Genomic DNA, 27,262 nt, shown 5'->3' on the forward strand with positions numbered 1-27,262 from the left:
TTAGGTTGTTTTGTTTTGTTTCCATTGTTTAGTTAACAGGGGCTGCTGGTGCTGAGTATACCCTGCCATGCCTATTATCTCTCTGTTAACAAGAAGCACCTTTGCATCATGTTGCTTCAGCCATATTTTCCTTTATTTTTCTTCCTCAGCAGCTTTGCATTAAATGAAATGTTCTTTTTCCTGTGGATTGTAAACATCTAGTTGGATGGGCCATTATCATCTTGAATGACGTTGTGTATGAGAAAGCTATTGTGCAGTTGTGGGGAGGGGGGGTGAGACATTTACCTTTCGCTTTGAGAGTAGGAGAGGGTTTCCATGTTTGACTATTACAATGGCAAAGTCTGGGGTTTAATGTGAGATTTTGGTCCACATGTTTTACGGTGTTGTGAAGTGGAATGAATTATTGCGTTAACTGTGAAGCTGCACAGATTCTCTTGTGTGAGTTTTCACTGAATTTCTGAAATCAAAGGTTTGTACTCGATGCTTCCCTGGATATGACTCCACATCCATCCACAAAATTGGAAGATATTCTATCTGACCTAAGGTATAACAGTGGCTGCTTGTTATTATTATGGTCATATGATGAATGCTGCAACTGAGTCATGCATTGCAAATACGTTCTGCTGTTTCTTTGTCTATTGGTTGGAATACTTTGTTCTTTTAATTTAGAGAAAAACGTGTTTAAGGAAATGAATAATTGATTTTTTGGGGTGGGGTTTTTTGGTGGGAGAGTGGGGAGGAAAACTGCACTGGAAGCATGTTATTCTAAGATTTTTAAAGGTTTTGTGTGTTTAGTTTTTGGCCACAGGTGTGTAGGTATGAATGATATATGGATTCAAAAACTTAGGTCATTTGGTATTGCTTGATTTCTAAATAAACAGGCATGGAGTTAGTCTTGTCTGAACATCATACTTGGGCCCACTTACATGGAAACTCTCTCCCTGTCCATAGATGCACAGTTCACATATATAGGAGGGGGAGAGACAGTGGTACTCTGCACTTGTGTAATGATACTTTCTCAAATAAATTTTGTACAAGTCCTATTGTGGTGAAAACAGCAAGGTTAAAAATAGCAGCCCTACAAAGTCAAAATGTTAACCAGCTATCACTAAGTGTATATAAATACTAATAATTTAGATCTTATGAAATCTGACAATTGCGAGTTTAGTTTTAAATAGAATATGATTCCAAATCTGCTAATCCTTCAATGGCTATTGAGAATCTGGGTTATTGTAACTATGAGAAAGCTTGCTAATTTTGTTACAATAAAGGGAGGAAGGCAAGAAGATTAGACCTTTGTGGGGAAATGGAGTATATTTATTATGTTTTGGAACTTGAAAGTGAATGTTCATATACAACCATAAGAGTAATTAGGTACAGTTTAAGGACAATAGCCAATGAATATTATTAATTATATTTGCAGTTCTATAAACACCAGTGAATTTATCACTTCCTTTTTGCACTGATGTAGTATATATGTTAAGAAAACCTTTTATTATATATATAAAATCATGCAGTACATTTAGAAAGAAGAATTCCAATATAGCTATGCCCATTTCACAAATTGTGAGAAGTTGAGACATGTGCTTTCTAATGGTTTAATTTTTTTAAAAAAAATGAACTTAGGAATTAATCACACTAATCACATTACATTAAATTGATGCTTTATGCAGCTAACAATTGATTTTAACTCAGTCCGGATGATAAGCTTGGTATATGTTTTGTGGTTTGGTGTTGGTTAGTATGCAGCAAGTGATGGATTTGAATTAACATCATACGTTATGCAGTTCAATGGGGCACCTCGGTGTTCTATTTGGGTATGATGGTTATTAGCACAGATGGCTTTTAAAAAGCCTTTGAAAAATTCATAGAGATAAGGCCTATCAGCAGTTGCTAGTAATGGTGGTTGAATTGCACCTCCATGTACAGATGCAGTATACCTCTTGAATAATTTAATCAGGAGATGGTTATCTCCATCATAACCTCTTTACAAGTTTTCTGGATGCATATATGGCTGATCACTGTTGGGAACAAGACAAGAGTGGTTGAATTCCAGCAAGGTGGGTCTTAATGAAAAATAATGGAATACATTTTATCAATGAATAGCCATAATGTTATTCCTTGATTTAGCTTTGGTGTTAAAAACTGCAACTTCTGGTGCTTTAGCTAAAGCCCAGTCATATGCCTGGCAAGTAGATCACAACCAGATGGCTCAGCATTGCTTGCCCGGAAAAAATGTCACTCCCCTTTGCCAACCATTAAATATGGTTGGCATGCACTTGTACTGGGCACATCAGCTTCCTAATGATCCAGAAAGCTACTACAATGCTGTAAAAGGAGGTTACAGCACTCCCTTTCTTCCTACCCATGATTGCCTGTGTAACTCCTGTCAAGCCAAGTGACACATGTTGCACTGGGGCATGGGACCTGCTTTGCAAGAGCACTATTGCCTGCTTCTGAACCACAAAATATTGATGTTGTGGCGGTGATGGTTTAACATATTGATTTCCTGCCTTTCTCCCAGACTGGGATTCAAAGTAGCGTACCACATTTAAAATACCATTATAAAATGAACAATAATGGAGCAATAAAAATGAACTAGTAAAAAACCAATAGTTAAAATATAGCAAAACTCCTTTAAAACCAGCATTAAAAATGCAGTTTGCCCAGAAAGCAAGCCAGTGGCAAGCATCATCTCTACCTTAGTTTTCCAAAACCTGTCCGAACAGGAAGGTCCTCTGCCAGCAGGGTAACAAAGAGGACTTCACTTAACCTTCAGGGAGAGAAATACACCAGAAAAGGCCTATCTCTTGTGTCAACACCAACTGTTCCTCTAATGTTGATGGGACCGAGCAAAGGTGCTTGGTCACCCAAGAATCTTAACATCCAGGCAGCTTTGCATAGGGAGATAAGATCTTTCAGGAGCCTGTGGCCAAGGACCTAGGCCCTAGAGGTCATAAGTAACATTTTTAATTGTGCCTGGAAACAGACCTGTAGCTAGCAAGGTTAACAAGTGAGTAGCGTGCTCCTTGTAGCCAGCCCCAGCCAGCAGTCTTGCCATGGTAGTCGGACCAGCTGAAGCTTCCAAACACTCTTCAAAGGCAGTCCCATGTAGATCATGTTGTAGTAATCCAAATGGGAGGTCAAGGGGTCATGCCCCAGCACTGGTGAAAGTGTACAAGTGCAGTTTCTAATGGAACAGAATTGGTTATTTTCATAGGGAATGGGAAGCCAAATTCTGTTTTGCCCCAAAGCATAGTTGCGTCTTGATCAACTACTTCAGTGGTGTTTCACTCCCCTGAAACATCATCTTCTCCGTCTTCTTTTAGAATTCCTTAGCTTTCTAAAATGCAGAATTATCGTGCATGACAAACATTATTTTCGATTGTGCTCCATCAGTCATATTGCTGAGCATTGCATGTTTTACCTTTATCTTTTTTTTAACCTGCTGAGCATTGCATGTTTTCACTCTCACTCCTGCCCCTGCCCAGCATTTTAATATTCTTGAAAGCCATACAGCTGAAAAGAGCTGAAACCTTAGATCAGTTGGCCCTACTGTCTGCACCTTGGGAAGGGAAAATGTACTGTTCTTCCCCATGAGGATCCTTTTAGCAATTCCCAGAAAAACATTGACCAACTGGTGATGCTCAGGGAAAGACATTTCCATTTTAAGTACTCTTGAGATGGCACTCCAGTCTCATCTCTGTTGGTATGTGGGGGAAATCAGTGTCAAAGATATAAGTGGTCCCCTGATTGATGAAACTTGGCTCTTAGTGACGCTGCTTTATTATTTTCTTTTGTGTTGGAGATCAGAAAGAATCCTTCTGTGGCTCTAATGAGCTGGAGACTGTTTTCTTTCCTCTCATTCTGACATGAAATAACACTCCACAGATTATTATTTTTTAAAGACCTGGCTTGGAAATACATGTCTCAGCTTATTAAACTTAAGATACACTGGAGCCTTCTGCCAGTGCACTCCATTCTTGGGCCACCGCATCTGTCTTCCCTTCTTGATTTGAAGACTTCTCAGGCTAACAAATCCTAATCACTTGTTATGACCTGACCACTGGTCCTGATAGCTAGGGATAATGGGAGTTGTAGTCCAACAACATCTTAGGCTCCAAGGTTGAGGATGGCTGGTATAGATGGATTTGTCAACTGCTTGGAGGGTAATACGTTTTGCTGTAATGTGGGAGTTAGATGTACAATCCCTTAATTCCAAAACAGAAGATCGCAGGGAGAGGAAATCAATGAGGCAACTAGTTATAAACTGTGTATCCAACACAGTAGGGATTTCCTATCCCTATATACTATGTAGAAACAGGAAATCCTATATGATGCCATTGATGATGTCAGGTGATTGACTTGTGGATTGTCCCTCCCAACTGTCAAAGTTGACCCATGGGATGAGAACAGATAATGATCTCTCCCACTGGGACAAAGAGGTCCCCACCCATGCTAAAAGTTTTCTAGCAACAGGAATATGCCCGTAGTGCTTTTTAACTTCTTCCCTTTTATCTGAGATTGATTGTGCAGTAGTGATAGTGGCTATCTTCAGTGCAGCAGAACTGATGTATGCACCTCTGTGCGATTTCTTTGGTGATACATGAAGCAAGTGTGGTGTCACGTTTGATGATACCGTGAATCATTACGCCTGGCCCTAAATGCTGGTGATTCATGGATGAGGTCTAATTTTTGTGCCTGTAGCAATCACCCTTCTCTCTTAGGATATGCAGATGGAGGAAAAGGAAAGCACTTTGCACTCCAGTACTTGCACCATCATATTAAATATGGCCTTTGAGGATAAGCCATTAGTGCTCATCAGTGGAAATGTCTGAAAATAGCTTTGGTTCTCATGATGCCAAGAAATGATTGAATAACTACTATTGCAGTCCTGAAAATTAGTTGTTTTGTTTCTAATGCAGCATGACCTGGACAAGAATCCTGTAGCTATTGTTGGTTCAATTTGTTCCCTTCTCTGTTCAGAATCCAGTGAGTGGGATCTGTGCACATGAAAATAAATTTAGACTTCTGGCATCCAATGCTGCCAAAGATTACTGAGGGAGGTGAAATCCCTTCCATGCAGAACCTGAAGTCATGTATGCTGTAGTTCTGCACAGCATGAACAGTGCCAAATGGCTTTTCAGTGCCAATATCCTGCTCAGAGATGGAGCACAGAGCATCACACTCCAAAAGTGCTCACAGTTATGCAGTTTGCAGTTTTCATTTTTGCACAAGAGAACTTTAGAATCCAAAAGCTAGTGTTTATACTGTATCTAATGCAGACGGATACCACCAGAAGATTATTGCAGGTATTACAAAGCCTGAATTTCTTAGCAGTTTTCTTCTTGTATGCAATCTGGCTCTGATTTAATATATTAAGCATGTTTGTATATTCATTTACATAGTGCTCTTCTTACTTGCTTTTCATGCATGTTGTAAACCTTGCACCAGTTCTCCAAAGTAGGCTAGTATTTTGCCCATATTGCAGTTTAAAGAAAGGGGCAGAGTCTGAGAGCCAGGGAATTTTGAGTCTTCAAAAAAATTCATAAACAAAAAGAAGGGCTTACAGCAACTAAAGTAAAGCCTTCTTCCATTATTGGCATATTATACGTTTCTCCATTTGGCCTGTGTGGAAATTTCATAACATAAAAAGGCCTGATGCTTAATTAAACAGAAGATTGGCTTGAGCTGCAAACCTTGGATCTCCACTTGGTAATATTGTTAGTAAATGAAACTTCCCAGTTCAAAATCCCAGGATGTACATAGCAATCCAAATCCCCTATTATCAGTTTCTTTTATAACTGAAAGTATGAATAGTCAATTTCAAGCAGGAAAGGGATTGTGTGCGATATGTAACTAAACAGTAAGCGCATGAAACTTGGCTGTATCAGTTGAGCTCCTTCCTTGTAAATGAGAATTCAGAGTAATGGGCCATTGCATCAACACAAGTGAATGCTTGCTTTGGTCTGGTGTGAAGCCATATCAGGGCTAGGCAAGCTGCTGCCATCACCGAGTTGTCTTAACAGCAGGACATGCATTGAGCTGCCAGCATCCTGTGGCTCAGGGCGCTCAGCTGTGGGAGCAGGTGCATCTGGAGGTTAATTAACCACTTAGGAGGAAGTGACTGGGGCAAGAGGACAATTCTCAGCAACAGGAACGATTTGCTTGGCAGCTACATTCACACAGCCTGCTTACTGAGAACTTGACTTGCAAAACCAGATGAAGCCTGTTAGGTAGAAATTAGCATAAGAGAATGTGAGACACCCCCATATTATCTGACTGCTCCTGGGCAAAGCTATATTGAGCCAAGCTACATTGAAAACTGCTAAGAATTTAGCACTGTTTATTTGAACATCTGCATGAAAGTGCTAGGAGAGATTATCCATAATTTTGGTGTGAGTATGCTGATGGCTCCCAGGTCTGTGTTTGTGGTAAAGCATCCCAGAGCTGTCATATGTTCATAGGAAGCTGCCTGTTTACAGAAAGTTGCTGAATCAGACCGTTGGTCTTCCTAGTTACTATATACTGAGGCAAACCATTGGTCCATTTTGTTCAGTGTTGTCATACTGACTGGTAGAAGCTCTCCAGGATTTCACAAAGAGGGTTTTCCCAGCAGTTCCTGGAGGTGCCAGGGACTGGATTTCCTTCATGCAAAACAGGTGGTTCCATGATCCCTCTCAGTGAAGTTTATCTATCCTGCATCAGTGACAAATGGAGGCTACTGGTGAGAAGTCAGAGGTGAAGATTGGTGTTTTACCCCCAGGCTGTAATTTTGATAGGGTTATGATTTCCCAATCTGAAGAACTGTGAAGTCTTGGAGTCCTTCTCAATTTCACATCACTTTCCATTCAACAGGAGGCTGTCATAGCCAGAGCTGTTTTTTTAACCAACTGAATTCATTGCTTATAGGTGCTTTGTATGTAGTGCTACGATAAACCATGACTTAGCATGAAGACATGAGTGTGAGGAGATTGTGGCTACTTTGCTCCTCATTTAGTCCCTCTGCTGCTGTGAGCAAAACATTGGTTTGGTTTGGCAGATTGTTCAAACCCAGGTTCATGGTTTGTTTCAGGACATACCACAAGCTGTAACCATGGTTTGTTCATGGGTTTACATTTGCACTGCATCAGATCCTGGAGAGTGGTCTAATTTAACATGTTAATTTTATTTCTATTTAATAAACACTTTGAAACTGCCAAGCTTGCCTAATACAGTGTTTTCAGCACCCATCCATTGTTACTAATGAACTTATAAAACAGAAAATTTTCCGTGGGGAAATAAAGCCCTGGAAAATTTTCTGCCTCACATCACTGGCTTGCAGGTCTTGGAAAGCTGCTCACTCTGTGCCTTTGCCTGTCATTTCCTGTCATTTCCTGTGTCATAGGGTCCTCTGACCCTTAGGGGTGGGTTTTTGTAGGGCAAGAGGCTGCAGTAGGGAGGAAGGGGCAATCAACCTTCTGCTTGTGCAAGCTTGTCTTAATAGAAAAAGAAAACTGAAAAATTGAGGGGATAAAAAAGATGTGTCTTAAGGAACCAGCACTAGATCCTTTAAAATAGTCTGTAAAACAATAAAAAAATTAAGTTGCTTTTTGTTTTGCTTCTAAAAATGAGGCATATTCTTTTGCCTGCTTGTGGAGTCTAAAACTTGTCCTTTTTAAACCTGTCAGTTAAATGCTTTCCTGAGTCTGCCAGTGGACTTTTTTCTTCTCTGTGTGCTACCATTTTGCAGTTAACAGCATGTGTTGAAATCTTTCAATCCAGGAACTGTGAGGTTCTGTGGAAGCCCAGCAGTTAGTCACTGCAAAGTGAATTGAGATTTCACTGCCTCTCAATTGCCCATTCTTCAAAGCAGGGGACTGTCTTACTATGTATCTCTTGCCCAAGAGACTGAATGCATTTTTGGAGTTTACTAAATAACAAATATATCTGTACAATCTAGAGAGTTTTAACATCCCCTTTATGTTATTTCATTTGTCTAATGAAAGAGTTGAAAAACGTCCTCATCTGAATTTGCCTCGGACACAGGTTTGAGCCTACAGAGGGAAATTGAGTAGATTAAATAAAATTTCAGTTCCCATCAGTAGCTTGGGTCCTGTCTTTACCTATATCACATTAAAGGCTGAGCTATTAGTAATTGCCAATTTTATATTGGCTTCATAATAAACCTACCTTCCCACTAGGTATTTTAGTATGATTGATGCGATGAAGATGGAATTGCTTCATGATATCAGACTTTACTGCTTGTAAGTTGAGGTATATAAGAGCAGAAGCAAAGAGGAAGAAATCCTTTCATTTACTTCAAAGCTTTACAGCTGACAGGGAGCTAGCTGCATGGCATTGCAGTCTGCTACTTATTTGACTGCAAGACTAAATGCCCAGGGAAGCTGCCACCCGAAACCCAGCCATGCTCTTTCATGTAGTATGGATGAGGCTTGCAGCTCTGAAATGCTGCCTGACAGGAAATTAAATTCAAGGCTTTGTTCCAATAAATAAATAAAACATCAAGAAAACATTTAGTTGAGAGAGACCACAACAACCTCATGCTGAATTAACAGAAAGGAAGCTAGCACTGTTTTCTCATTCTGGACTGCTTTATTCCTAGCAATATTGGGGTCATACATGTTAAGAAAGAGGAAATTATCTAAAGAGAAATGGTCTGAAATTAAACTTTCCCTCCCCCACAAGCAAATAGCTTTCCAGTCCCACTCATATTCTACATTGCATGGATACTATATTATATAGGACTTTAAATAGGGGTGCTCATCCAATTTTGGTAAACCTCAGAAACAGGCCCATTTGAGCCTTGACTCTGAAGTCCCACATAGGTTCGCAAAATACATTTGTCCATAGGCGGCAGCCTCTATCTGCTGCTTGTCATTGCAATTGTCTTGCTAACAGAGCGATACAGACTATAGGAAACCAGCATAATTTATGCAGCTTTAACACAGCTGGCATTAAGTTACCCCATTCTCTTATATGACCCTTTGCAGTGCTATGATGCTCTGAGAACTGTATGCACTATTCCAAATGTGTCCACACCATACAGATTCATGTATATTACTGACCATTCTGTTTTCAGTAACTTTTACAATAACTTCCTACATTTAGTTTGATGGGTTTGGTGCTACTGCACACTGAGTTGCTATTTTTCTATTTCCAAGATAATAGGCATAGCTAATTCAAACCCTATGAGGTTATGATAGGTTAGATGTCCCTCCCAATGTGTGCCAAATGGCACTTTTAAAAACATCAGCACCCAGAATCTTATTTGCTTATTTGTTAATGTCATTCACCCAGTCTGGAGAGAGCTTTCTGAAAATTTTCAGTCTTTTTACCATTTCACCATCCTGAATAAAGTGGTTTCATCCACAGTTTGGCTTCCTTATGGCTCATTTGCATGAATAACTTGAACAGTACTCAACCTAATACAGATCCCTCAGAGAAACTGCTGCTTATTTCCCCTCATTATCCATTTGCGTTTTTATCTGCTTTTTCTTCTTTTACCATTTACTGATACATAATAGGATTTGTCCTCTTATTCTGTGACTGCTAAATTTACCTAGGAGCCACTGAAACGTGCATAAAAAACTTTTTGTAACCCATGTATATAACATGTCTCCTGGGCCACCAATATCTGCATGATTGTGGAAGGGAGGTAGCTCAGCGGCAGAGCATCTGATTTGCTTGCAGAAGGTCTCAGTTCCAACCCTTGTGTCGCCAGGTATGGCTAGGAGAGAATCCTGCCTAAAATCCTGGAGAGCTATTTCCTGTCAGTGTTGGCAATACTGACCTAGATGGACCAATAGGACTAAGCCTATTGGTGCTGATACAGTACGTCAAAAGGCTGGTGAGACAGGATTTCCATTTCCAGAAACCATGATCAGTTGTTTTCCTCAGCAGTACTTGCTCTTCTCCAGGCCTATGCAGGTGATCATATGAACATCTGTGGAGTGAAAGTGAGAAGGCTAGCCCTACCCACAATAAAAAGCACAAATGTCTGAACTGGTATCCTAACTGTGTTTAGCTGAATGTGATTAGAAGTCTCCCTAAGATCAAGAACCTTGTACACTGGGGGGGGGGGGTTGTCCCATTTTGGGACCTGCAGACCTCCTAACCAAGAGCACCTCTCTTTTATCCAGATTTAATGACTCACTCACTGATCCTGTCGCTAACTCCAGACACCGAGAACTTCCATGGCCACCCCAGAATATACTAGAAAGGAAATATAAAGCTCAGCAGCAGCAGCATACTGATGAAAATCCATTCCCTGTCCTACCAAGATTTCTGCCAACAGTTTCATGTGCAAAAATGGTTCAGATGCATTTATCTCCTTTTCATGTCACCCAAACCCCTCCTTTTTCACCTGTCTGTGAGAGAAAATGCACTTAAGACCACATATTGAGAAATTGAATGGCTTTTATTGAGCTCCAGTGTGAATCCATACCTACCTATGCTCCCAAAGAACACCTTTAGTACAGCATTGGACTCTGGACCTCAATCCTGGAAAGGGACTCTGTGGGCTCAGTAACAACTGTTGGGGGCAGAGATAACCCATTGCTACTCCTGGTCAAGAGCTCCTTCCCAAACCCACATTCACACAGCTGTGTGAAACAGCTCAGTCCTGAGCCAGGATAGGTAATCTTTGTAATCTCTCACTCTCTCTGGGAATTTGAAAATCACAGTGTTGTGCTCTTACCACTCTCAAATTTCTTCTCATAGTATAGGGATCATTGTTTCTATACAGGTATAAATGTGTCACAATATTAAAATATCCCCGTGATCCCATATATATGCTACAATGCACCAAATATTCATTAATTGCACTGTGATTTTTAGATATCTTTATTTCATTTATTTCTTGCAATAAATGAATGTTTTATTCAATATAGTTTTGGTTTGGATAATACATTTGTGTGTTACATGCAGTTCAGGCATATTCCCAGGGCATCACTCAGTTGTTTCCAGGAAGAGGTCACAATACTGTGTGGGTGGTAGGCACACACACACATACGCACACAAAACAAACACACACATCCCAGAAGACAGGTAACAATGCGTCCCAGTGTGAAGACTGATGCAAATAATTCATTTTTAGCCTCTCTCCAATCTCCTTTCCAAAAGTGGCAATATTAAATAGCAATAGTGCAGTATCTGCATAGTGTTTCTGTCCTTCATTTGGTCACATACCATTTTTATGGACTCCAAGGATTCAGGTAGGACAGTATGGAATCACAACTGCTTCCTTTCATACCAGAAGGGAATATGGATTCATCCTAGCGCTGTGTTTAACAATATTTTATACAGAAGAGTCCCAGAAGAATCCTAATTTTGCTTCATCTGGATAGTCTTGACAGGGTTCTGTGAAATGTGAACAAAAGAGATGGCAGAAAGAAGTGAGGCAACATTAATAAAAGCATCAATTTAATAGACTGCGTAACTTTCATATTAAAGCAGTGCATTGTACATAAAACATTTCAGTCTATATTTAAACTAAAACCTGTAATTTTTTTTAAAAAAAACTTTTGAAATTAGTAGGGTCGGCAAAGTCTCAAATTATCAATGACATAACAATGAACTTTTAGGATCAAAATGGGAAATCTACCCACAATCAACTTGGTGTGGAATTATTTGAGGTGTTGAGCATGTTTTTTTCAAGCAAGGCAAACTTCTGCTTCAACACATCAGCAACCACAACACACAGCCACGCTGGCACCTTTTGTCTCACCAATATGATTCTATGATTCTAATTGTTCATCTCTATCAATATTCAGATGTTGAAATTCCATGGCATTAACCTTCTAGATACTTTTTATTATTAGACTTATCAGATCATTTCTAGCTATCCATCAATGGTAGTTGGTGGTCACTGGAGCTGGTGGGGTAGAGGGCAAGGCAGATACTCTTAACAGAGATAGACACCAAGACATGCATAACATGAACAGAGAGAGACACAGACACACACCTAGCACAGAGACACACTGGGAGAAGCTCTGGAGCCAAGTGAGGATTCCCAGGTAAGATCCTCCCTCTATTGTGTGGGCAGGTAATCCCTCCCCTACCTGGCCTGATCTCCTTGGCAACGCTTCCCCCAGGTGGGATTGGACAACTGACTGGGGTAGGTGGAGACCTCCAGGTATCCCACCTGAGGGAAGGCAAAGCCAATCCTATGCTGATGGAGCCACTCCAGATCCAGGGGCTGCACGCGTCCACGCAAAGGTCGCCCCGTTTTATGCGGGGAGCGGTCATTGCGTGGACAGGCGGAGTCCCCAGATCCCGAGTGGGCCCCCCCGTCATGTGGAATAATGACTCAAGACAACGTGCTATGGTATTAAACTGGCCACAACTTTATTAAATTTCAAATGTGGGTAGACCTTGGCTCAGGCATTGGGCATTCTCCCTCCCCAGTCCCCAGCCGGGGACCTAGGGAGCATCAGGGTTATCCAGTGTGGGGGGGGGGGATAGGCCGGCTCTGGAGAACATATGTTCAAGCAGAGATAGCCGCCCCCGTTACGCCGCCGCCGCAGGGGAGAGCAATGACGACCTTTCGGCGTACAGTCAAAGCCTCCCTTCAGAAACCCCTTTAACGGGGAACCCTGGTATCGCCGCTGCAAAGACACTGCATAGACACTGCATAGAGACAGCTAGGGATACATACATTTCTATGCTTCACGGTAAGATATGGGAGTTCATTTTTTGCAATATGCCACACAAGCCGGGATCTACTTATGGGGGAAGAGGGTGAATCTCGAATCTCCTGCCAATCATCTGTCAGCTGTTTACCCTTCTGTGTTTCTGGCAGGGGGGTTCTGAGAAACGGGTACTATATAGAACATATATCACCAACGTGGTGCCCATGGAGTTCAACTCCCATCAGCCCCAGCCAGCACGGTCAAGAGTGAGGGATAAAGGCACTGCATTGGCTACCCCAGTGTAGTGTGTGGCTGGCTGGGCATCTGCTTATAAGAAGACATTTCATTGCATCTTAAACTTTGTTTTGAAACTGAACTCACTAGGAAAATCAAAGAGAAGAGCACCATAAAATTTCCTTGCATGGGTGAAAATACAAATGTATATCTGGGTCGCCCTGCTGTTCATTCCATTTGACCTCTTCTTTTTGACATAGTGCTTAGTACTTTTCTAGGATAATCATAATGTGATTCTAGTAGTTTAAAAAACTCTATTTGCTTTCTATAACTACATTTTTAAATGAAATTCATACCTCGTGCTCAGTGTAGACTTGTTCTTTATTACTGTGTTATGACTGTAGGTGGAATCAAATCCTACTCGAATAACCTTTCCTATCCCTACCATACAAACGGTGAAAGTTATTGAAGTATTATATTTTAAAATGCAAAGCATCCAAGGCTTCAGCTGTGATCTTTCTCCCCCACCCTGTATGTTTCACAGATGCATCCTGTTTCTTCTTTTCAACTTGGCCATAAAGGATCAAGAAGAATCATGACTGAAAAACTCTGTGGATGGCTACCAGTTTTCCTTTCAGCATTGCTATATCAAGTCTTCAAGTGGTATGTTACATTTTTCCCAAGAACAGCTTGTGGGTTGGCCTTTGGTCGTTGAATACGATAAGAATTATGCTGGCTTCATTTTAATGTCGGGCAGTTTCTGCCACTTCTGTGTTTGGGGGAAGCCTTAATGAATGGTGTGATATGTTTTCTTTCATTCTTGTTTCAAAGGGCAGGTGTGCAGTGTTCATTTAAATACAACACACTCCCCTTCTATTATCAAAGAAATAAACAACTATCTGACGTTTAGAAGACATCAGAAGGCAGCCCTGTTTAGGGAAGTTTTTAATGACTGATGTTTTAATGTATTTGTAATCTTTTGTTGGAAGCCGCCCAGAGTGGCTGGGGAAACCCAGCCAGATGGGCAGGGTATAAATAATAAATTGTTGTTGTTGTTGTTATACAGAAATGTAAAGCTAGAGTAAAATTTTTCTGTGATATGCACTTGATTACTTATCCTATTTGCATTGCTTCCTTTGATATGAAATTATGAGCTTTTTCATTGAGATGAATAGAATAACATAACTGATTTTGTGAAATTCCATCATAGTGGACAGTGAGAATAAATAGGTAGTTTTGGTTTTAAAATGCATAACATAACAAACTAGAACAAAACTAAACACGACATTTAAAAAGCCATAGATTGCTTAATCAGTCAAAGGCCTGGTTAAAGAGGAATGTTTTTGCCTGGCACTTAAAGATATACAGTGAGGACACCAGGTTAACAGGGGTGGAGAAAGGGGGATGCGATGGGGACGGGTCACCCTGGTTGTCACCACTGGGGGGGGTGACAAAATGCTGGGAGGCACTCACCACGGGGCCTGCTGTACACCCAAACCATGTGTCTCTCCTGGGAGTGACGTGGTGGCTTGGGTGCCCGCAAACTCCGCACTGCCCCAAACGGTCCGCCCACTGCCTCCCCCTCAGCTGTAGGGCAGCTGAGTGGGAGGAGGCAGGCAGACTCCTCAGACGCCCCATGGAGCGTTCTGCCCTGGCTCGCCCCGCCCACCCCATGGGGGGCTGGCCCCCTGGGCGCAGGGCATGCATGCCGCCCCAGGTGCCTGTTTGTCTTGCTCCGTCCGCCGCTGCCAGGTAAGCCTCCCTAAAGAGAGCATTCCACCAAAGATTGTGTGATCTGAGTAAAAGTTGGATTCAGCAGACTTAATCTGAGCCTTCGAAGGCATATTGACTTAAAGAGAAAGTGGGAAAGAACTCTACCCGTTTCCTACTCCAGCTATATGCATTTGTCAAAGGCAGAAAAGGCAACCACACACATTTACCACTTCATGATCCATGAGGCAGTAAATGGAGGGTGGAGACTGGCTCAGAGGCTTGGTGAGCAGCGAGGGAAGAGCTCCGGTGTGTCATTGTACCCATGGCTGCTGGCCAACCCCTGACATATATGAATTGGTCATCTTTACAACAACTTTATTCCGTAGTTCAGTATTACCACTTTTGATTATTGCTACAAGGATTTCTACTTTGTTTTTCATTTCAAATAATTTCAGAACCAGTTGTGAATTAAAATACCACACAGCAGCATAAAAGCAGAAGCAGATAAAGTGCAACCCAGTGGAAGCCTGAGCTAGAGTAGGTAGAGTGCTGAGAGAGCGTAACTTGCCAAAGGCCACCTGCTGAGTTCAGAGGAGATTGGGACTGGGAGCTTCAGATTGTAGATCTGTCTCTTAACTTCAGCAACTACAGCCACACCTGGGAAAGTACATATGGATGACAGTATAGAACAGGCATGGCCAAACTTGGCCCTCCAGCTGTTTGGGGACTACAGTTCCCACCATCCCTGACCACTGGTCCTGTTAGCTAGGGATGATGGGAGATGTAGTCCCAAAACAGCTGGAGGGCCAAGTTTGGCCATGCCTGGTATAGAGCTTTTAAGCTGTTATATTGCACATTACCTTCTATAGATATAAAATGCGCATATAGCATGGCAACATAATGTGCACATTTTACCACTTCACATGACTTATTAAAACATGAAATTTATTTTTATAAACCACTTAATCAAAATATCTTGTAAGTTATTATTAGTAGTAATGCACCAATAAAAGCAGTAGAATTTGAAAACAATTGTGCATAACTAAATTATATGTAATAGCCATTTCCTCTTTCCTGTTGTTCATTGTCTTATAAATATAATAAAAGTATTTTCAATAAATTTTTTTTAAAAAATATGTAGTTTCTAAGCCATAGGGAAATGGCCTTATCGAAACACAGAAGGCAGCTGATCTGATCTCTGTGTTACTTTAAATGAAGTAGAATAGCTTTGTCTCTAAGAGCTCCTGTTGCCCTTCTATTAGAGTATAGTTATTGATTTCCCTGTAGAACAAGAACACTTTAATCAAGCATTCAAAAATATTTTTGCAGTATTGAATAAATGCTTGCTGTACCAAGGGGATTTCAGGTTTTATTGCCAAGCTGCCCATCATGTGTTGTTTTGTTTGCATATGCCATCTGAGATAAGCTAAATGAGCTTGCTACTTTTGAACTTTGGAGTTCTTGTCAGTAGGAAGAGAGTGAGATTAGTTAATTAAGTCTTGGTTTGGAACTGCTAACCCCTTTCCAAAACAAATTATACTTTCCTGCTCCACTATCTGCTGTGAACATCGTCCTAAACTACAGGGGTACCTTGGCTTTCTAACTTAATCCATTTTGGGAGTCCGTTCGACTCCCAAAACCGTTTGAAAACCAAGGCGCAACTTCCGATTGGCTGCAGGAGCTTTCTGCACTCAATCGGAAGCTGCATCGGACATTCGGCTTCCTTAAAACCGAAACACTTACTTCCGGGTTTGCAGCGTTCGGGAGCAGATTTGTTCGGGAGCCAAGCTGTTCAAGTACCAAGGTACCACTGTACCTCAAACTGAAATCAGGTTGGAATCAAGCTATATTCATAGAACCCTTTATCTCAATCCTAAAAGTAACTTTTAAAGATGGTTTCACTATATGGAAAGCACCCTGGACCACTCTGTGGCCTCCTCCCACCACATGGCATCGCACGCAAGCACTCCTGCCAAGTTGGGTGGAGCCTGGTGCCTGTGTGAAGCAGTGTACCTCCCCACAATTTGGGCAGGTGCAAAAAGTAATGAAAGTAGGGTCACATGTGACTGCGCACCAGTATCATGAGCACCGTTTATCACGAATGTGAAATAAAAAGGGCACCTTGAGGGTCCCAGAGACTCGTCAAATTGTTTCAAATCTTAAAAAACACAAAACGCCCACCTTTAATCTTACCAAATAGGATTTGAGTACTACTAGTCTAAGGTACAGGGTGATTGTTATGACCTGTAGATTATTTTACATACTATTACTTATTATAAACTCCATTGCGGAAGTAAAGTGCAGCTAATGCAAATATTTTAAAATTATGCCTTTTCTTACTTTTCTAAAATATAAAAGAGTGGGCAATATTTCCCGCCTCCCACAATTTCCCCCCAATTTCCAATTTTTCCACTCGAAAAAAATAAAGAACCTCCCCTCCCCACCCCCCACAAAAAACCCTAAGGGGGGGAAATCCCTCTTTCTTTCATTCACATATCCAAACACTCAAGTTTTTGAAGGCAAGCTGTATGAGTCGGTGAGGATCATATTCAGAACCAAGGAATTATGAACTACAGTGTTGCTGCTAGTGAAAAGTAATTTTAAATGACTGGTGTGTTGAGAAATACGTGGAAACAAATTTACCTTCAATCATATATAATGAAACTGTCTTGCTTATTTCTTCAAAGCTTTGCAACTCTCTCTGACTTTTGGCAAAGCTGGCAGAGTGGGTGGGTGATGAAAGATGATGTGCAGAAATATCCAGAGGGCCATGGATTCTCCACTCCTGCCTCAACTAATTGATACTCTTCTAAGAATTGATAATTCCTGCTCTTGACAGCATCTCTGTAATCCAGTGCGTCTGCTTAATTTATACAATTTGTTTTAATGTTTACTGGCCAATAAGTCTTAGTTTTAATAAAATCTTTCCCTCTATTTTTAGACAAATATCTCTTGGTGCCATAGCACATGGATTTCAGGACTACATGTGAAGAGGTAATGCCAAATATAGACACAATTATTGTGTTTTATTTTGATGATAAATGTGATATGAGCTGTTACAAGGAAGGCTAAACTGTATTTTCCAGTAAGTCTCACAGGGCAGAGGGAGTTATTCCAACCATTTTAGGGACTCCACTCCGGATTTGAGTAGAATTTACTCCCTATACTTTTCTTCTCCTGAAGAAAAGGCAGCAGAGATTTAGGATAAGAGTTTTCCTACTCCTAGATGGGCTACCTTCCCAGGTTGACAAGCTCCATATGCCCCTCCCTTACCTCTCCATCCTGTGCAGAACCCATCTTCTTGGCCATTGGACCCACTATTGGTTTCATCCACTCAATCTGCCAGAGCCTGTCTTCTCATGCAATGGAAGACCCTAACTCACCAAGGGTTTGAGACCCACCAGCTACCCTCACCTGGTTTAGGTAGCCAGTGAAAGCCATTCCTGAGTTGTGGCTGCTGATAGCTTCTAAGAGCTGAGTGCTGTGCAGGGGGGGAGCAGGGAACCAAAGGTGCACAAAGCACTCCAGAATAAGCACGACGTGTCCCCCACCAGAGGTCCTACCTTCTCCTAACACCCCCAAAACCCCACATAAACAATGAAATGGTTATAACTAACCCACTGCAATTTGAGTGGACTTATCTCAAAGGAAATTACACAATAATACAATAAGTCAGTGGCGTAGCGTGGGGGGTGCAGGGGGGGCGGGCCGCACCGGGCGCAACATCTGGGGTTAGGGCAAATCCATGGGTTAGGGGGCGCAAATCCACGGGTTAGGGGGCGCAAATCCACGGGTTAGGGGGCGCAAATTACTTGCCTTGCCCCGGGTGCTGACAACCCACGCTACGCCACTGCAATAAGTACAGTTATTCTTGCATTGAAGGGAATTGGATTAGTTGACCCTTCCATCCTTACAGTTCTATGATAGTGCTGCTCAGGGAACAGAAGAAAATGGAGCACAATTCTTGAGTGTATAAAACTGGGGATATATAGCACAGGAGCAGAATAAGTTGCTTTCCTCTGTTGGCAGAAAAGTACTGGGCAATGGAAATGCAGCTTTCCCCATCATTGCAGTGCTATGACAAGAACAATGTGCGGTTGTTTAAGTTCTCCCTTCCATGCAGTTCTTAGAGAGGCAATAAGGCCAAGTGGCAGGTAAGGAGGTGTGTGTGAAAACAGAGGTTTCAAATTGATTTGAATTAGCCTGCAACCTCAGAAGATGGGGGGAGAAGTAAACCTTGATCTGTGAAAATAAAATACAACATCAAAACATCACGCAGAGTGTATTTCAGGGCAGCATATATTTGCTTGGCTTTATGAAATCTGAAATAATTTAACCTTCTTCTGGTGCTAAAGAATGCCCTATTTTTGTGTATCAGCGCTGCATTGGCATAGGAAAGAATGGTATTTAAATGAAGATATCATCTAAAGATGTATTGTACAACTGTAGCTTCTAAAAGGCAAAGACTACCAGGGCCTTATTACATTTTAAGTTTTCCATGTAAATTAGGTTATTCTGCTCATGTGCTATCAGTCAGTCCATTGCCGTAAATGGTTTGCTTTTTTCATGCTTGACTTCTTTGTTCAAACTGTGAATAAACTCTGCCCATGTGCATTACAATGCCGGCTTCTATTTTAATTTCGTTGTGATGTTTAATTATGTCTACTGTATAGTTACATGCCGCTTAATTCTTGCCCTAAGCTCTCTTTATAAAATTTCTCAAGAGATTTTATAGAGTAATCAGCCAAGTCAGAAGTGTGCAGTCAAGTAAAGCAAAATGACTGTATAAACAATTCAGCATTTCTTTAAAAAAATAAAAAATAAAAATTTCAGGCAGCCCTCAAATTAATTGGGAGCTATTGGGACACTCCTAGGTATGAATCAATAGGTGTGTTGTTGCTCACTCTCCAACCTTGCTTGGCTGAAAGAAGTTATAACAATAGAATTAAATGTGGTTATTAGCAAGGTTCTCCCACCTTTCCCTTTATTCCCTACTTCCCCACGCCTGTGATTTTAAGCAGAGAAGATGTTCTTATTCCACAAGTCAGGAAGCCAAAATGCAAAGAAACAACTTTTTTAGGATAACTCATTTGGATTTTGTCTGCTGCCCAGTTCTTCTGCTTGAGCTCCATTAACAGAGCAAAGGGTCTGTTCGAATGATGGAAATTCACCTAGCTGCCCAGAGTGACTGGGGAGACCCAGCCGGATGGGCGGGGGTAGAAATAATAAATTATTATTATTATTATTATTATTATTATTATTATTATTATTATTAGGGCTGGTACACCCATGAGGCACAATGAGGTGACAGCCTCAGGTGACAGGATTCACAGAGGCAACACATTCAAATGTAATTGGTCAAGGCTGGAAAGGAACCAGGGAAAAGCGACTTGGTTGTGGTAAATTAAGAGTCTTGCCTGACATTTCTCAGTCACCACATCAGCTGAAAGGCCGCTTTCAGGGCAAGCAGGGGAAGCAGTGCCAAGAGAGATGCAATGTTTGTGCCTCCCCCTCAGCCTGCATCCTGGCCAACCCTAGCTATTCCCCTGGGCTTGGAAAGTATGAATGAATATTAGGCGCAAAGATATACTGAGAAGGAAAATAACTGAAACCAGAGATCTTTGCAGGGTATCAAATGGATATGCTACCACTGTCTAAACTGCATATAAACTGCCACACAAGGAAGAAATGTGCCCATGTAATAATTACCCATTACTCATCTCAAACAGGAAAAAGATATGAACAGAAGGGACATAATGTCTGGACATTAAAAGGTAGTCTTTAGGGACATTAGACATCATCCATTTCAGATTGTCACAGTACACCTCTTGCCATTTTTTTAGTTCAAGCTGACCAGCTGGATTTAGACATCCTTTAGTTAACCAGTCTGCAGATACAAGCCATGATCTCAAAAGCACTTGGAATGGATTTGCTTTTGTGCATAGAGGAGCTATTGGATTATAACCATAAAGCAAGATGATTGGAATCCTTCATGGTGTTTCAGTGCTCTACTGTGATCCTAGTTAAGCTCCTGGCTCATGAGTAATCCTAATTAGGATTAATCAGAGGCTATAAGCTTCACACAGGCTTGCCGGGGTGACACCTTCCATTAAGCAATGTGTAAGGTTCAGTCCCATATGCGTTGTGACACTGGATACTGAAATAAGTGTCTTGATATTGTGAGGGAGGATTTTTGCTTGCAGCATTTGTTGACATATCCATACTGAGCACAGATATGCAAATATGTGTTATTAAGTGGATCAATCTCCACAATCCAGACATGTTGCTAGTAATCAGTTTTGTAATGTCATTGTCTCAATATATCTATTTGCAACTAATAACCATAGACATTTCCAGAGATATTTTGGAATATGCTGGCCTCTGTTAAAGCTTTTCCAAAAGACTATCAGAGAAAAAGTATCCTTTTGATCCTCTAACATGAACAATCAGCGTGCAGCTTGGAAACTAAGGAAACCCTTTTCTCTGTTCATCCTTTGAAGACAAAGACAGGGATTTGTTTGCTGCAGGATGGTAACCAGGAGCCTTTCAAAGTGCGGCTGCACTTAGCCAAAGATATTTTGACGATTCAAGAGCAAGACGTGATCTGTGTGTCTGGCGAACCTTTCTATTCTGGTGTAAGTATCATTTTCTTCAGCAGTTTTCAAAATGAAAACATTGTGTATGTTGAGCTTTCCCCACTCCCTTTTGCCTTCCATTGGAGGGTGTTGAAATGAAGAAAAGTTGCAAATTTTTAAAATGATGCAATCAAGTCTAGGTTGAAGTCATGAAATGCTATGGTATGGTACTTCTTGGTGTTGTTTTGGTACAGTGTAAATAATATGAGCAGTGTTCAGGAGATCACTGCAGTGAATGGTCCTAAGAAGCATTCAATTAATATAATTCACAGTCACGATTCAAGTGGGATGAGATAGCTTACTTAATGGGATTTAACTTTACTAGGTGCTATGTTGGTCTCAGGTTAAACCCAGGACTCCTGAGACAAAACAAAAACAAAAACCTTACAGTGGCCATGAGTCTCCCCCTAAGACTCCATGATTGGGCAGGGATATAAAGGATCCATGTTCTTAGGGACCTTGTAAATTAATACAACAACCTTGAACCTGGGCTGGTAGTGTCCAGGCACTCAGTGCAAGCTTTTGAGCTCTGGAGTTATGTGCTGATAATAGTTCTGTCCTCATCAACAGTCTAGTCACAACATTTTGCTCATGCTGCAGTCTCTGCACCAGGCTCAAAGGTATCCCTACGTAGAGCGCATTGCAATAATCAAGTATTAAGGTTGCTTAAGAACTCTGAAGCCAAGAGCAGAGTGTTATGGAGATATAAAAAGAGCTTTGCTTGATCTGACCAAAGACTTGTCTAATCTAGCATCCTGTTTCCCACAGGGGCCAACCAGATGCCCTTTGGAAGTCCACAAGCTAGACATGAGAGAATAGCCTTTTCCCACTGTTGTTCCCTAGTCACTGGTATTCAGAGGCTGTTCTTTCTGATCCAGTATCTAACTTTATGTTGATGCTGAGTTACCCATTGGCTCTACCCAAAGAGAATTTAAGAGTTGCTTAAGATCATCAAACCATATCCCTGCAATTCTACCAGATCATATCCAGTTTTTGTGTTTTTTAACATGGATTTATCATTCCCATTTGCATTTCCTTAATATGTCAGAACACCTATTACTTATATCTAGATGACATTTAAATAATGCCTTGGCATAAAATGCATGATATTTTTAATTTCCCGTACAGTGTTACAGCCTACATTTCCAGAATATTGTTTTAGAAGGTAACAAATGATGTGCTCTGCTTGGTTAGCCTAGCTGCATGTTACCTGAAGATTAAATGCACAACCCATTAGATAACATATCGATGTGAAGATGGGATTTACTTTTCCTGCTAGAACAATTGTCACAGTTGACACTTTTGAGCCCTTTTCTTTATTTCCTCAGGAACTGAGATGAGATTATAAATGACTAGGCTCATCCCAAAAGACTCTTTGTTCAAAGTATTGTCTATTTCTGCTGTATGCTATTTGAATAATTGTCTAGTGATTAGATATGGAGGGTCTGATTCAACCAACGTGGTGTGTGCTAGCGGAAGCCGGTGCAAGGACTCCTACTACTGCAATGGGGCTTTCCTCCTCCTCCTCCTCCTCCTCCTCCTCCTCCTCCTCCTCCTCCTCCTCCTCCTCCTCTGCACTTTCTGTGCCTCCCCACATCTAACCTGGTGGCAGAAGAGGGGAGGTTGTTCCATTTGGCGAGCAGAAATGCTTGCACTGATGGAACAATTGTTCTAGCACTACACATTTCTACCCTTTTAGCTGAACTTTGCTTCTCCCACATTTATTGGATAACTGCCTCCCAGACATGTATTGTGAGCCCTTGCTCTTGAAGGATCAATTTCACTGAAGGTTAGACCACACGGTACTGGGAGCAATTTGTTGAAGTTATGAGTTTAATGTAGATAAAATGTTATATGTGTTTGAATACGTTGGACTGCCCGTTGCAGAGGACTGGTGGTTTTCCATTCTAGGGTGGGGCAGACTGAGTCTTGTGACTGGTTTATGAGGTATTTTTCCTAACTCGTACCCTGAGCTTCTCTGTGTTTGGTGCTATGTGCAGGGAAACAGTTTGCTCTGTTGTTTTTTGAGTGGTGTCTCTCTGTGTGTTACAGCAGAGAGAGACACAACCTTTGCTTTTAAGCAGCATGGACTTACTGTGGGATCCGGGGAAGGAACTTACTGGACTTTAAAAGATGGAAACTCATTACTAATATGCAATGTAGCATTTTGTTGTTCTGCAAGAGTTACTGTTTTGTAACTAAATGTTTAAACACCAAGTGTTAGGTATAGTGTCAGTGAAAAGTATCTGATCAGACTCGTGTAGAAAGAAACCCTCTTCACCACAAGTAAAGCTTTAAAACTTATTTCTTGTGGTGAAGAGGGTTTCTTTCTACATGAGTCTGATCAGAGACTTTTTGTTGACACTATATCTAACACAATTATCCTTAACCGTACAGCATCTCCAAATGTAGTATTTTCCGTTCCTTTCATGGGAATAAATGACACCCATCTACACATACGGAGAGAGTAAAATGGGCCACTCAGGGATGCTTTTGAGATGGAGTTAACCCACTGCCATTTGTCAGTGTATCCATGACTCAATATTCATTTTAGGTCAGGAAAAGTTCGGTGTAATTGTGGGTAGTGTTTGTGCTGCACACAGTGGCAGCTGGCGACATTTTGACTTGGTAGGGCTGCATTTTCTAAACTTGCTGTTTTCATCACGGTAGGACTTGCACAGCACATATTTAGGAAAGTGTGCCATTTCACGTGTGCAGAGTGCCATTATCACCTTCTTTCTTTAAAAAACCACACACCCCAAAAGATATTAATCATCAGTGAACAGGGAAAGAACTTCCATGTAAGAGGATCAAAGTATGATTTTCTTGTTTAGAAATTTAGGTATACTTTTTGAATCCATGTGTTGTTTTCAGCTACACATCTGTTCCTATTTTCAGTGGGAGGGCTGTGATCCAGCAGCTCCAGTGGATCAGCCCCCACTGTATATGTGTCAGGATTGTTTTAGTGTTCTGGTGATACAGCTGAGGTATTAGTATTGTATTGTGTATTTTTTTCTGCATGCAAATGGTCTGTTATTATTGTGATCCCCTAGGGTGTATAATAGCAGGCACCACTAGATAAATAAGGATGGATTTTTACCCCGCTTCATGGGAACATATGAGGGGCTCATTTCTGAAAATACTCCTATATGCTATTGAAAAGTGACTGCAGGTTTATCTCTGTGTTATATTGGATACCTGGACACATATTTTAGAAGAATTGCCTAGGACTAAGTGTTTGCATGTGGCAACTCATTGGCATTTGTTTTATGTAACTAATTTGTCACTTTACGATTAGAAAAAAAACAGAAAGAGCAGTTCCTTAGTTTTTAATGTTGAAATTCAAAACTCCAAAATGAAGATATAGTGTGCAAGCCTATTTTCATAAGAAATATTAAATCTGAATAGAACTGAACTTGGCTTACTCTTTCAGGAAAGGACTGTAACAATTAGAAGACAAGCCGTAGGAGGATTTGGATTAAGTATAAAGGTAGGTTGCATTTCCCCAACTGTTTCCTATGTTCAATCAGAAATGCCATTTGGCTTGTGAATAATGCATTTAATGAGATCAAAAGGTGCTTGATTGTATTATTACCTGCAATTTCAATGAGTTCCCATAAACTATTTATTAATTTCATAGTTGCTTGCTAATAAGATTGAAAATAGTCCTATTTCTCCACTGTATTCATTGTATTACAGATGGAATGATTAATCCACATGAGGATTGGTTTCTCTCTCCCCCCCCCTCCAAATATCTACCTTAGAAAAGCTTAGGAAACATAAAAAGGGAGATAATTTTAAATGGTACAGTATAGCTCTGAAACACCATCTAAAGCAACAAATCTCTTTTGAACAGAGCTTTAAAAAAAATCTCTTTAGTACAGAAATCTTAGCTGTTATCTATGAATGCAAAACAACATTGGTATATGTTTTTCAAAAATGAACTTATGAAATATGATTTGAGGGGAAAATAAAATGTAGTTCTCTTGCATTCTCATTGAGTAGGAACTTGAAAAAAACAAAAACTTTCCAGTTCTTAAAATGAGTCTGGTGTGTTTATTTTAGCAGAACTACCTAATTAAACCAAATGCTAATTAGTGCACTATGGCTAAAATCCCATAAGAATGAAAATGGGAACAAGATTTTTTGTTGTTGTTTAAAGTCATTACATGCTGTTATTTTTTTCATGTCTAGAAACAGAAAAGAGAGTAAGTTGTGTAAGCGTGCCTGAACTAAGAATTTAAACATTGGAACATTGGTAGATTTTTCTTTTCTTTTTTAAAGCTACTATATAATTTATGATGATGCTGAAGAAAGTTCAGAATGCTAGGGACTAGAATACAATTAACTTCTTTTTTGCAACACAGATTTCCGCTGGTTTATAAGCATAAGAAAATTATTACTCTGGACAAAATCCAAAAATTATATTCACCTTTCATACATTCAGTTAATTTCAGATAGCTTGCTCAGTCTACCATCATGATATTAATTGCCTTAAATTACTGTTCATGCTTTTAATTGGGGTTCTGAAACACAATCCTTGGCTGTATTTTAAAAAGAGCTAACAACAGACGTAATGACATACAATACCAGATATAGGAGAACAGAAGGACTTCACATGAAATGACAGTAGGAATTTAGGGTCAACTTCTACTTTCTCAAAATCTATGTTGGTCCATTCATGCACTTCAAAAGATGTTGACTGTGGTTATAAAAAAAACCCAAATGCATAACCTGGTACTAATACTCAGCAAGCCTAAAAATATCTCTAGATCCTAAAAAGAGGGGCAGGGATTGTCATTACTACACTATTAGCTTCCATAGACCTACTTCTTGACCCTTTCCTGTGTTCTTAGTAGCTAGGCAAAATGGAAATAGAAGCTAAGACCCCTGCGAGTCCTGATCTTTTCCCTGGTGCCCATCTGTTTCATTAGCATTTCCCTTTCTCTCCTTGTTCATTTCCCCATATCAACTAAGCATTTACAAGTTGCATCCCTCATGCTGTAGGAAAATCCCCACAAACCACTCAATATCTGCATTTCATTTTTATGCTTTTGCCCAATTTCTCATGGTCTCCTCACTCACAGGATCAGGATGTACCTCCAGATGCTGTTGAACTCCCTTCCACCTGATCAAGGATTATGGGAGTTGTAGTTCAGCAACATCTGTCCCCATCCCAAACTTAAGGGATAGAGAGGGGGGCTTGGATCAGGCTAACTCATTTATGGGACCCCAAACCTTTCCATAGATCAGAGCTGCAGCTAAGGGAGGGGGAGAGGTTTGCCAGGTTTTTTGCCCCGGGTGAAGCCTCCAGAGGGGCTCTATTGAGGCTCCCCGTCTGTGTGTATATATGCACAAATGGGGTGTGTGTGCTAAATCGGGTCTTTGACCTGGGTGAAATAAAGCCCAGATTCACCCCTGCTTAAATACTCACTGCGTCCAACAACTAACTCTGACTTCCTGACCAGCTTCAAAATCACCACAATAGTTTCTACTATGCTACTGTCAGTTCCTAGTATTCCTTGTATTTCTCCTCCCGAAGTTGCTGACTGGCCATTGCTTTGGACTTCCCACTAATCTGTGTTCTCATTTCTCTGTGTGCATGAAGTCCCAACCACTAAGCTTTGCTCTGTGAAGGGAGAGTATCTGCACCCCACCCTCCTCACCCCAAACGTAAAGTTAATGATGCTCTACCAGTTAGGTGAAAACTAGTTCAGGGGTAGTTAACTTTCTGTCCAACAGAATCTGCAACCAAAGATTATTGCCAAAACAGTATCTCTTGCCTTATGAATGTTGGTGACTTGTATTGGTGTGCCAATATGAACCAACTATCATTTGCTGCACTTGATGTCACTCAGGGTTGTAAGAGTTGCTTGATGAAGTCATTGTGTGAATTGAACAGTGCAACCTTGGTTTGAAAAAGGTGAACAAGGCTAGAGATTTGAATCTTTCTGCAATAATCCAATTTATACTTTCAAAGTCTGGAAAGGCTAAAAATATAAAGGCATTGTTTGAAGAATATGAAATCTGACATTAACATTGATGTTT

At 40.8% G+C, this 27,262-nt stretch overlaps 1 protein-coding gene across 4 annotated transcripts in view; it reads left to right on the forward strand.

The window, feature by feature from the left end:
• Positions 1-27,262, forward strand: part of SNTG1 (syntrophin gamma 1) — a 222,100-nt gene that overhangs the window by 94,969 nt on the left and 99,869 nt on the right. For all 4 annotated transcript variants that reach the window (XM_083622996.1, XM_083622995.1, XM_083622994.1 and 1 more), the window contains 4 exons: positions 13,411-13,529; positions 17,521-17,573; positions 21,080-21,214; positions 24,648-24,704. In XM_083622996.1, coding sequence (XP_083479122.1) covers positions 17,547-17,573; positions 21,080-21,214; positions 24,648-24,704 — 219 coding nt within the window. In that variant the 5' untranslated portion in view covers positions 13,411-13,529; positions 17,521-17,546. The remainder of the gene's footprint in view (positions 1-13,410; positions 13,530-17,520; positions 17,574-21,079; positions 21,215-24,647; positions 24,705-27,262) is intronic.

Source organism: Podarcis filfolensis, assembly GCF_964270895.1.
Source record: "Podarcis filfolensis genome assembly, chromosome: 7".
In the NCBI taxonomy this organism is placed as follows: Eukaryota; Metazoa; Chordata; class Lepidosauria; order Squamata; family Lacertidae; genus Podarcis; species Podarcis filfolensis.